This window comes from Falco biarmicus, chromosome 5 (genome assembly GCF_023638135.1).
Source record: "Falco biarmicus isolate bFalBia1 chromosome 5, bFalBia1.pri, whole genome shotgun sequence".
NCBI classification, from domain to species: Eukaryota; Metazoa; Chordata; class Aves; order Falconiformes; family Falconidae; genus Falco; species Falco biarmicus.
Genome location: NC_079292.1, coordinates 35592188 through 35603861, shown reverse-complemented (window position 1 = coordinate 35603861; position 11674 = coordinate 35592188). Strand labels below are relative to the sequence as shown.

General features: G+C 45.2%; 1 protein-coding gene across 1 annotated transcript; it reads left to right on the top strand.

The window, feature by feature from the left end:
- The first annotated feature begins 326 nt into the window (after positions 1 to 326).
- Positions 327 to 9830, top strand: LOC130150705 (cathepsin E-like). Its single transcript, XM_056341900.1, has 9 exons — positions 327 to 409; positions 581 to 758; positions 2811 to 2928; positions 3419 to 3537; positions 3987 to 4186; positions 4815 to 4937; positions 5643 to 5787; positions 8407 to 8505; positions 8598 to 9830. The coding sequence occupies exons 1-9, from the start codon at positions 354 to 356 to the stop codon at positions 8775 to 8777; spliced, it is 1218 nt and encodes a 405-aa protein (XP_056197875.1). The 5' UTR covers positions 327 to 353; the 3' UTR covers positions 8778 to 9830.
- Positions 9831 to 11674: the final 1844 nt, after the last annotated feature.

Below are 11674 nucleotides of genomic sequence, written 5' to 3'. Positions count from 1 at the left end.
CAGCACTACGTTAACGGTTGGACCTGATGATCTTAAAGGTCTTTTCCAACCTAAACGATTCTGCGATTCTATGATTCTATGTATTATATTTATGTAAAAGCCATCAAGAACTGTTAGTAAAATGTCTATTTCATCTAGACTGTGCCCTGGTTATCTGTGCCTTAGTAGCTCCACTGGACACCACTGTTTGCACAATCCAGCGGTTACTCTGAGAGCAAATTAACTGGTTTTCTGCCAAAGCACTGACCTCCTGTGATTGATTGACCTGGCAAACAGCCCTCTGCTGACAACAGGGTATAAAAAAGGGACTTTTGAGTAAATGAGTGCTGTTAGACTCTGAACTGTTTGGAGCCATGAGGGTGATACTGTTGGCTGTGGTTTACATCCCATTCACCGTGGCTGTGGAACGGTAAGAAACCACATCTAGCATCTCTGGCACGTGTCTCTGGCTTTCTGGGGTGACCCATGCTGGTTGCTACTCAGGGTCTCAAAAAAGAAACTTTTTTTTTTTTTAAAGAGTATTTGAGAGCTCTAGAAAGGACAACCAGTTAATTTTTGTGTGTTTATTTTACTTGCATAGAGTCCCCCTTGTTCGTTTCAAATCTATCAAGAAACAGCTGAAGGAAAAGGGAGAATTAGAGGAATTTTGGAAGAATCACCACCCCAGCATTTTCGCCCAGAGATACCTGCATTGCTTCCCTGCAGATATTGCGTTATCAGTAGGAACGGCTTCAGAACGGCTGTATGATTACATGAATGTAAGTACAGTTTTGTAATGCAATCATAAGGACTCACTGTTCTCTTGAAGGCAGACTTTTTTCCCCAGCACATTTCAAATCTAGTCTCTCCATGAATTTATAGAGCTCGAGATGGGTCATTGCTCTATGCTATAAATGTTAGATCATAAAAAACTAGTTTACCAGTCTGCAAAATAAAGCATGTATAGATCTAAGTTAGCATGAGACCTGGGTAGGAAACTGATGTAGTCTAGCATTGGTAGTCCTGTGACAAATTTGATTTTTGCATAGATCTGTATTGGACTTGCTGGGTCTCCAAACCAATGTGGAAGGTTCGCTGTATCAATCTTGGTTCAGGAATGGGTTTTTAGTAGCAGAACCTGATTACTTCATTTAGCTGTATTCTATTTATCAGAAATTTGGATGTTTGCATGTTATAAAAAATACCCCAAATCTCATTTATTTGATCACAAATCAGTCATAAATCAGTGATAACAAAGACCCAAGTGGAGTTTTTATTTTTCTGCTTTTATCTCCTGAGCTTAATGTGTACTGAACATTGGAGACTGACCTGGGTCTCGCACTAACCTGGCTGAGTTTACCATTTAAACTGAAAAAGGAAAAAAAAGCGTTTCCTTGGATCTCAGACAGGCAGGTCAGAAGGTCAACCATTTTGTAAACTGTCTTTCCAGGTTTTAGAATTTTGTTCATTTGGATGGTCTTTGTTTTCTGTTTTATTTGGTTCTTCTGTTATGCTTATCTAAAGGAAAGCTAGGTTGCAGAAATGTTGTGGAGGCTGCATCTGACCAGGGGAGGGAATGGAAGGGAAGGCCAAATAAATTCAGCAAGAACTTCCTGACACTTGAGGGCCATAAAAATATATGTCAAGATGAGCTAGACGTGTGTAAAATAGCAAGGGAGACTGAAATATTTCAGCCTGCTTTAAATCTTATCAAAGAGGCGTACCTCTTCAAACGACAAAACAGGACCCAGTTTCCCAGCACACCCAGCTAGCACCAGGAGTGGTTTTTGGAGGTTTCAGGGAGAGCAGTGTGTTTGTGACTTTTCTGTTTGTTTGGGGTTTTTCTGATGAACATGTCTTAGAGCTGCTTCACTTTACAGATTAACTGATAAAGGTGTCTTTAATACAGGAAGGAATAAAATCCTGCTGTATAGCTGGATATTCTCTTGAATGGCACCCTTGCTTGCCTTTTCATGATTATCTCGCTCAGGCTGTAAACTCTGGGGTCAGAAACTATATTCAGTGTATTAATTAACAAGTATGCACTTGAAGATACATATTCAAATATTTGTATTGCTACAAAAGGCTTGGCACTTACAAAAGGCTATTGCTTTTCTATCTGTGTGTGAATTCCAGAAATGCCTCTTCCTAAAAATAGGTCTCTTAATGCTGAAGTGCTCTTCCAGGGCACTTCATAGGGGATGTGGATAAGCTCTTCACTCCAGCATTCACGTGTTCACAGATTATCTCTAGCCTCAATTGGTATCCAGGGATGGTCAGCAGTTTCTTTATCCACTGGATGAACTTTGTTCCATACATCAGAAACAGTCTGTGCAACAGAATTAATTTTTTGACCTGCTAATAGCTGCTGATTACAAAGGAAAAAGCCCAGCCACACGTGACAGCATTTGTGCCACTGGTTGGAGCCCTCTGACACCAGTGGATGCGGGTCGTGCTGGTTTTGCTTCACTGATTTCTTACTGACATCAGTAAGGAGCTGACTGAAAGCCTGCGTGGTTGTGTGAGAGCTTTGTGTTGGGGCTGACCTTGCCACCACTCAGGTCGGGCTTATTGGCTTCATGGGGAACCCAACTGAATGTTAGCTCAAAAGGCTTTAAAAACGCCGCCCCGTTATTGCATGCAGCTGGAGTGAAATCTGCGCACAGCCACTCGTGGAGCCAGACGCGCTTCCCTGCAGTGTGCTTTTACAATTAAATGAAATCGCACCAAACTCCCTGAGGAGCATTGCGTGATGCTCCCAAGTCTGCCTTTTCCTCAGGAATATCTCACCGGGAGGCAGCCTGCTGCTGACCGTGTTGTTCCTCCCCCAGGCACAGTACTACGGAGTTGTGAGTGTTGGCACACCACCGCAGAGGTTCACCGTCGTGTTTGACACCGGCTCCTCCAATTTTTGGGTCCCTTCTGCTTATTGCATCAGTGACGCATGCAGTAAGAAACATTACCCTCCCTTATGCTCCTTGTGGCTTGGGTACCTTGGCCACTTCTCCTTCCCCAAGGAGCTCTGGAATCCCTGCAGCAGGGATTTTGGAGGAGAGGACTTGGAGCACCCCCAAGGGCCACTCTCCCCTCCCTGGCTTGCTCCTCCACCTCTGCCCCTCTGTGCCACCCTGCAGCCGGGGCAGGCGCCTGCTGCTGCTGCCAAGCGTCCCTCCACACCACGAGGTGCCTGGTGTAAAAGGCATGAAAATAAACCCGTTATCTGCTGCTACCAATAGCAGTGGAAATGCCCTTTTTTTTAATATTATGTCTTTAAAACCCAAAAACTAGAGTGCCTGCAGGGGAAGAGGGATTTCCATCGACCCTTCCTTGTAGGACAAGCAAAAAATCTGTCTCTCCTACATCTCATCTGGTTCTGCATCGGGGAGTGGGTGCATTTCTGGGGCCTCCCCTCAGTGCACGGATGTTATTTTTTGTGTAGGGGTGCACCAGAGATTTAAGTCCTTTCTGTCAGATTCGTATGAGCATGGAGGGGAAGCCTTCTCCTTGCAATACGGCACGGGACAGCTTCTGGGCGTTGCTGGCAAAGACACACTGCAGGTGAGCATCCACCTTAAACAGGTGTCAGCCTCCGGGTCAGCTGTTTTCAGGGCACTTCAGACACTGGCCTTGTCCTGGAAATCCTTGCCTTGTTTAGACAAGGGCAGGGTGAGGTCCCACCAAGCCGGGTGCTGAGAGATGCGGGTGCTGCTCCAGCTTTGGGCTACTGAGACAAATCCCTAAGATTTTCTTTTTTCATTTCTGCTTGTCTCCTTGGGGCCTGTCTTGGGTTTATGAACAAGCAGCCACAGAATTAAGGTATTAAAATGAATTGGTGCAGCCTACCTGCCACACGGGCACCTGTTACATGGATGCAAGTCATGCAAGGATACCCAGGCTTTATAAACTGGTTGAATCCATTGATATGGCTCTGGAATACAGCTGATTTCTTGTAATTGGTGGTGTCTTTGCTTTCAAATGGTTGTGGATTTTTTTTTGGTACCAAACAGATAAGTAACATCTCCATCAAGGGACAGGACTTCGGCGAGTCGGTGTATGAGCCAGGAACAACCTTTGCCCTTGCCCAATTTGATGGAGTACTGGGCTTGGGCTACCCCTCCTTAGCAGTGGGCAATGCTCTGCCCGTGTTTGACAGCATCATGAACCAGCAGCTGGTAGAAGAGCCGGTCTTCTCTTTCTATCTGAAAAGGTTAGTCTTTAAAATGACACTGCCAAAACAACCATACATCTGTATAAATCTTAATCTCTAGAAAGTAATTTCCCCCATTTCTTGTTTTTTGGTGGTTTTTTTTTTTCTCTCAATTTGACACTGAAAAATATCGAGTGAAAAGGAAAAATGTTATGGGGAGAACCATGAATTTTTGAACAGGGAGTTATTCTTGTTGGAGTAAGTCATAAACAAAGGAAAGGCTCCCAGCCCAGACTTACCATGTCTGTGTTGCTAGAGTTTTCCTTCTGACCTGTGGAAATGATCAGAAATGCCATGCTACACCCAAGTAGCCACATTTCAGAAAAGAAATGTTTTTCCCTAATCTGGACCTGTTTATCCAGTGTTTATTCTGAGGTGAGAGTAACTACTGGCTCAACCTGCCCCTGATGCATTCCTTAGCCCTTGGCAGCCTACAGTAAGTCTTCTCAAAGGTTATTTGGAGGCTCTGAGTTGGGACATATGCAGTTATAATTTAGAAATAACCCTTTTCAGCCATCTATATCTGAATTTAGAAAGGGCTGTGGTTTGTCTTTTGCTTTTAAAGTGTAATCTTATCAATGCATGCTGGCACACTCCCATGTCTGTGTTAACCTGTCTTCGCTTTCAGAGGAGATGACACCGAGAACGGTGGTGAGTTGATTCTAGGGGGGATAGACCATTCTCTCTACAAAGGTTCAATCCACTGGGTCCCAGTCACTGAGAAAAGCTACTGGCAAATACACCTGAACAAGTACGTATGCGTGCATGTATGTATCTATGTATGTATGTATGAAACACTTGGTGGGTTTCGTCTCCTCAGGTAAAACCCACAGAGGCAGAAGCACCTAGAGATACAGATGCAGGAGGACTCAGCTGCAGTGTTTTACCCTTGTGTGTCTCAAAGAAGGGGTTCACCAGGATGAGGCCAGGGTTTATTAGCTCTCCAGATCAGCTGTGGCATGAGTAGCTGGTTTCTGGGAGAGCACGTTAATACGTTTTAATATGATACACCAGTGGTCAAGCTGACTCTTGGTTGACTATTCAGCTAAGAGATGAAGGCACCCAGGAACTGAATCCAACTCTGGGTCCTGCTCTCACCTTTCCTGTTAACCTTAGTCAACGTAGTCAGTGTCCCTTTGTTGCTCCTCCAGCAGGCTGTGTGAATTGACGAGGACACATACCTGGGGGTGAGGGCAAATTCATCAGCAGGCAGGAACAATCAGGGCTGTAGGAGCTCTAAGAGAGAAAAGCGGGTCCACAGACAAGACGCCTTCCCATGCAGTTCCCTTTTATTACCTTCTTTTCTTCACAGACATTCTTGTCTTTTAAGACTGGCAAAGCTTGGCAGCTAGTTTTAACGTCAGTCCATACTCTGTTATTTTAGCTAGCAATAATATGCTGCTTCACTCACAGTGTATGTCATTTGCTTAAAGACGCTTTGTTTTAACACTTGCAGTATAAAGATCCAGGGCCGGGTGGCGTTTTGCTCCCACGGCTGTGAAGCCATCGTTGACTCAGGCACTTCTCTTATCACTGGCCCCTCTTCACAAATCAGGCGATTACAGGAGTATATTGGGGCAAGTCCATCGCATACTGGAGAGGTAAAAACTATTCAGCCAGAATACAGCCAAAGGGGAAGAGAAACTGGTATTTGGTGCAAAGAGCTTGTAGGGTGGGATAATAACCAAAATAATTGCTCAGAAACATTTCGGCTAAACCTTTGTTTCCAGGACAGCATTGAACTGGGAGCCAAGCTAGTTTTAACCCATCTACTTTCCTGCCCCAGACCTCCTCCCAAATGTCCACTTTCACTCCCATACTTGTCCATACTGGTGTGTAAGGAAATAATGGGGGCATCTGTTTGAGGAATCGATCTCTAGTCTACATCAGAGATCATGTTCTTTTGGAAAATCAGAGGTTATTCAATGTCCCCAGATATAGCCATTAGCTCCCCTGAGCCAGGAGGGGTTCAATCCTGATGGCAAGTTCTGACATCGTCAAATGGAAAGGGAAAGGTACTTTAATTACAGCCCCCACCACGGCTCCTCTGACAGGACCTCTCACCGCCAGCGTGCGGCAGAGCAGATGGTGTCATGCCGGGGCTACTGGGAGGGATGCACAGTGACGTCCCTCACAATGCTGGCTCCTGGCAGATGAGCTGTAAGGTGTGGGACAGACCTCGCTGTCTCTTACTCTTCATCCCAAACCTTATTGCTCTGTCTCCTCCCTGGTTTTCCTCTCTTCCCTGCTACTCTCTCTTGTATCCCTCTTGCTGATGCTCCCCACCACTTCTTCCTGCCCCTGCCTGCTCTCTGACCAGCACCTTCCACCTCCTCCAGCGGCCAAAATGGCTTTGATGTACCACTCCATGGCCTCTCTGGCTCCACGCCTGCAATCCCTGGCTCCCTGCACGTGTCTGGGGAGCTTGTGTGAACCGAAGTTGCTCGAGGTATGACAGGCTTTCCCACCACCTTGCCCACAGGCCAGGCTGGGATGTCTCTCTGCTGCCCTTTGCATCTCCCTGCTGGCAGTTTTCAGCTGGCATGACAGAAATCCCTGTAACTCTAAAGTATTGAGATAACAAACCTGAGATGGCTAAACCCACTCGCCTCCAGGGAAAAAGCAGCTTATTTTTACCGTGCTTTATTGCTGGCCCTTGGCTGACTCCTACGGGTAATTACCACGTCGCCACAGCTCCAGTGCCCCTAGTAAAGCTGCCACATACGGCTTCTGTTAGCTTTGCAGTTGTCTTGATTGATCTGGACCCAAAACTGCACTTGGAAGAAAGTTAAGAGTGTTATGGTTGCCCAGTGCACTTGGCAAAGATCAGAGACAAAATTGGCCTCTGAATCTGCCTCCTTTTGTAAAAGGAGGAGCTGGAGTGGCATCTGTGTAACCCCTGAGACTTCTGATTCTTTCTCAATTAAACTTTAAATTTTGTTTTTATTCACATTTTCAGATACATGTCAAACAGTAAGCTTTGATACCAAGGTACATGCTAATGGATATAGATAAAATATGTATTTCCAATGTACTTCCATTAGTGTAATACGAACAAGGAACAGGTCATTGCAGTATAAGTTAATATACTCTGGTGCTGATGTAAGAACCCTCAGCCAACATCTCAGATTCTGCAAAAAAGCATCCTGAAAATAACACTCTCTATGTCTGTTTGTAGCAACCACAGACAGGCTGAGTATATTGGCTCAAATCTATCCCAGTATAAGTGGGTGCATCCCTCAGTGATTTTACCAGAACTTTTATCTCTTTCCAGCAAGGATTAAAATCATTCTGGCCATACTAGTTATGTAAATGAGTTATGTCCTTCTTCTCATATCCTACAAACCATTCTTCTGGCTTTTTTACCCTTGTCCTCTTTATCCCATGGCTTATTTTATTCTAATGGTATGACACCTGATAAAAATACACAAGATTTAGGGTTATATTTTCATAAAGCAGATTTTAAACCAAGGAAAAGTAGATTCTTCCTCCTAGGAAGCCTCTAAAACAATGGCTTTAAACACTACAGTTTACAGCTAAGATCCCTCCGGGGCTGGGAGCATTCTGCAGTGCCATTTAACATGCCAGTTGTCTCATGAAATAACTAGAAAGGGCAGGAAATTATCTTCTGTGTTACTGTAAGTGACTGTATTATTTATGGAAATTAATGACCATGGCAGAGTTTAGTCCTTCTTCTGCTTTTTAAATCCCACTCCAGGGTAGAGTAGAAGTATAAAGTGCTGTATTGCTCACTGGCTTTTTTTCCCCCTAAAACGATGTTGTTTTGGGAGGGAGTGGGGTGAGCCGCAGCCATAGGGTGCTCCCTGCGTGGGCTGGGGCAGCTCCCTCCACCCAGCCAAAGCCAGAGCATCGGAGGACTTTTGTTCAACAGACATTGGTAATACGGGTTTGCTGGGGCTCACGTGCTCAGTTTTGCTTACGAATTGTACAGTGGGATGTGAGAGTCCCCCTTTACATTGTTCCTTTTGGGGCTCGCAAGGGTTTTAATCAGCCCTGGGTCCCTAGGGACTTTGGTGCAGTGGTTTGGGCTACTAAGCTGGTTTGACCCAGTGCAGGAGCTGGAAAGCCAGGCCATAAGTCAGCCTGATGCTGTTTCTCTGCAGTAAATTCACTATTAACTGCCCGCGAAGTCTTGAATTCAAAGGACAATACTTAAAAAAGGCAAATTGATCCCTTCTCAATCAGTGCATCGCATACAGTTTCTTGTAGACTGCAGAAGACTGTCAAGCTCGCCCCACATAAGCTTCACGATTGGACATCACGAGTACAAGCTGACAGCAGAGCAATACATCATAAAGGTATGTATCCGCAGCCTCCCCGCTCCCTGTTCCCTGCTCCCTGAGCTGGGGCTGGAGCAGGCTGCCACAAGGACACGTGCTTTCCCTTCCAGGAGTCTATTGAAGACCAAACCTTCTGCATGAGTGGCTTTCAGTCTCTTGACATCACCACTAGCACTGGCCCACTCTGGATTTTAGGAGATGTCTTTATGTCTGCATTTTACTGCATTTTTGACCGTGGGAATGACAGAGTGGGATTTGCAAAAGCTGTTCATAGGAAGGATTACTACTGAGTCATAATAGCGTTTTCTCTGCCTTAACCTGAATGTTAATGTAATGATCTTCAACACATAAGTGAAGAAGAGCTTTAACTGAAACTCTAGACCTAAATGCAGTCGTGTTGCTCCCCTCCAGGTTTTAAGGGCTTTGGAGTGGTCCTTGTCCCAAGTTACATAGTTTGTGGTTCAATCTCTATATGTTTACAATTCAGAAACAGTTTTTCCTGAATAACTGATGGACACCACAGCTGCCAGGATGAAGTGAAAACAGCTCAGTACTCAGATTTGTGAAAGAGCAGGAGAGACTGCTGAACAGTGCCAGGCTGACAAGATAGCAGTTACGAGTTGGGGAAAGTAATCTGAGTCTAATCTGGTCTGGATATCCTTTTTTCTTCTTGTGTGCTAGTTTCTAGCTCATTTCCTACTGTTTCCCTTTTGCTCATTATTTTCCATGGTTGGGGTTTTGTCCAACTTTGTTTCCTTAGTGCCATGGAAATTCTCTTTATATTGGGTTGTTCCAATCAGTTTGTACAAAGAGAAATTTGACTGATGCCTGTGTGACCACTAATTTCCACTACTGTTCCTTGCACACCATTTTCTGCTGCTTACATCATATCTCAATCCTGCTTTTTCCCTTGGGTTCATTCTCTCTTGACACTTTTCTATTCCTCTTTTGGGTCTCAGTGTTTAACGTCTATGACTTAGGTCAGATGCTGCTTTACCTCAGCGGTGCGGGCAGCTGGAAGCAGCATCTACTTGCATTACAAAATATGAACTGCAGCCCTTGCAAAGGGAGATGTAAAGGGATACCGCAGCATTCCTCCACCTCAGATAAGTTATGGGACCAATGCACCAGCATTAGACATCTACTGCCCCCTGCTCAGCCGCTTCTTGTCAGCAGCAGCTGCAGCTTCAGTGCTGGCAGAGGAGTGAAACAGCCACAGGTAGCTGTGCTGATCTGGCTAAGGAAGATTCACCTAAATTATAACCACTGGCGTATTTGTTTGGATCGTTAAAGCTGATACTGTCCCCGTACACATAAATAAAACTTAACCAAGTAAAACCTGCTTTGGTCTTAGTGCTGTTTCAGTTTTGGTTTATGTTTTCTTACAGTGGTTCCAGTGCCAGAGAGGATGGGGAGGAGAGGATGCAACAGCAATTGAAAATCCGGGCTGCTCTGGGAGGAGAGAGATGGGATGTGTTGGGGTGCTGGGGCTGCTTGTGTCTTCCTAAAGCCAAAAAGTGTCTTCAGCCAGGCACCTCCCAGGCAGGACAGGGCTGTGGGGAGCTGGAGACCAATATCTCTGGGGCAGGGGCTGGCAGCCCTGGGGGACGTGCTGCTGCAGCCTGTCTGGGTGTGCTTAGCACAGACCAAACATGACAACCATTACTGGCCTTGGCAGCGTTACGATCACAGCCCCTTAGGTTTTAAGGCTTCAGTTGCAAGACTCAGTAAGTATTGCTAAAGTGACACAGTTTGCCTGCAGGTATCTCTGAAATACTGATCTTGCCTTCCAGTATGAAATATGCCCTCTCTCTGGTGCACATTGTCATGACTGTATTTGCAGCCACATTGTGTCAGACATTTGGCATCCAGACTATCAACCTCTAGCAATGGGGACTCTGCTGCCAGTTGTCTCTTTTTGCAGACAAAATTGAGCTGTACGAAGTTACCATGTATTTCAGGCCAATCTTGCCTTGTTTCCCCTTTGTCCATACCACTCCTAAAGAGCAGAATGGCCATGAGCTAACTTATTTGTCTATAAAATGTCATTTGTTTGGTCGTAAACGAAGACAAACATCTATAAAGCCTTATCACTCATTTAACAGCAGTGGGGTATTGTTTTCTTTACTGTGCAGCAGACTTAACACTCTGGTACATTTCCATTATTTCTAAAATACATATATATTCCTCAAACATGAGCCTGCAGTCAGAGTTAGAGACCTGTTATTTATGATGGGGGATTTCTAAGGGTGGCGGGACACGTCCCTGCAGCCAGTTGGTCCCTGCACTGATATCTCAGCTCTGTGAATCCAGCACAGAGTGTGAACATGTCCTAGAAAGAGGTGGAAAGTCAGGCAGCATGTGCAGGGACCGGCTGTCTCTTTGTTCTGATATATCTCATCCTGCTCAAGATTAACACCATTTCATAGGAGCAAGCCACTGCTCTGACCGATTTGTCTCTCCTAGCCCTGTTGTCTCCTCAGTCTTTTCCAGCTTTGGCAACTTCTACAGGTCTGCCTTGCTGTTCCTGGTAGACATCAAGTTCACTTGTGTGGTGGGTCACACCTTTGCCAGAAGTGCTTCTTGACAGTTCAATACAGTCAAGATGACTGTGTTTCTCCAAGTGCCTTTATTCGTGCAATAATTCTATATTGTTTATACCAGTGAACATGAAATGTAAATGGCTGGGTGTGCTAAAATTTACCATGCTAAGGCAAATAGTTTAGTGAGACAAGCATCTAAAAGCACATAATCCCAAAAGATAATTTAATACAAATACAAGTCAGAGCCTGCAGATGTTTGCTGAAGTGAGATAACAGAATAAATGAGGAGAGGAAATTCTCCTGGTAACTCATCTCAGCACTGGCTTCTTTACAAGCAACAAACAGAACATTATAGCTGATCTGGAGCTGGCCTGCTACGTGTGAAATGCTATTTGTGCATTGCGGATTACACTGTGGGACTTCAGAGCTGTCATTCCTAATTTAACATGCATCTACATATCTAATAGACACCTCTGTGGGACTTAACTGAAGTGTTTATCTACCTAGTGGCCAGTGTGTGGCCACCCTTGGCCTCCATCGGAGAATGAACACAGTTGCTGGGCCAGGGAGCGCTGGCAGAGTGAGCGGGAGGAGGTAACAAAATCATTGCTCATGAGACACATAATGTCCTGGTGGAAAGCAGC

Bases quoted from the DNA above. Each gene is read 5' to 3' on its own strand.
- LOC130150705 (XM_056341900.1), top strand. From the start codon at position 354: ATGAGGGTGATACTGTTGGCTGTGGTTTACATCCCATTCACCGTGGCT. The intron at 410-580 runs GTAAGAAACCAC...TTACTTGCATAG, and splicing joins TTCACCGTGGCTGTGGAACG to AGTCCCCCTTGTTCGTTTCA. The intron at 3,538-3,986 runs GTGAGCATCCAC...GGTACCAAACAG, and splicing joins CTGGCAAAGACACACTGCAG to ATAAGTAACATCTCCATCAA.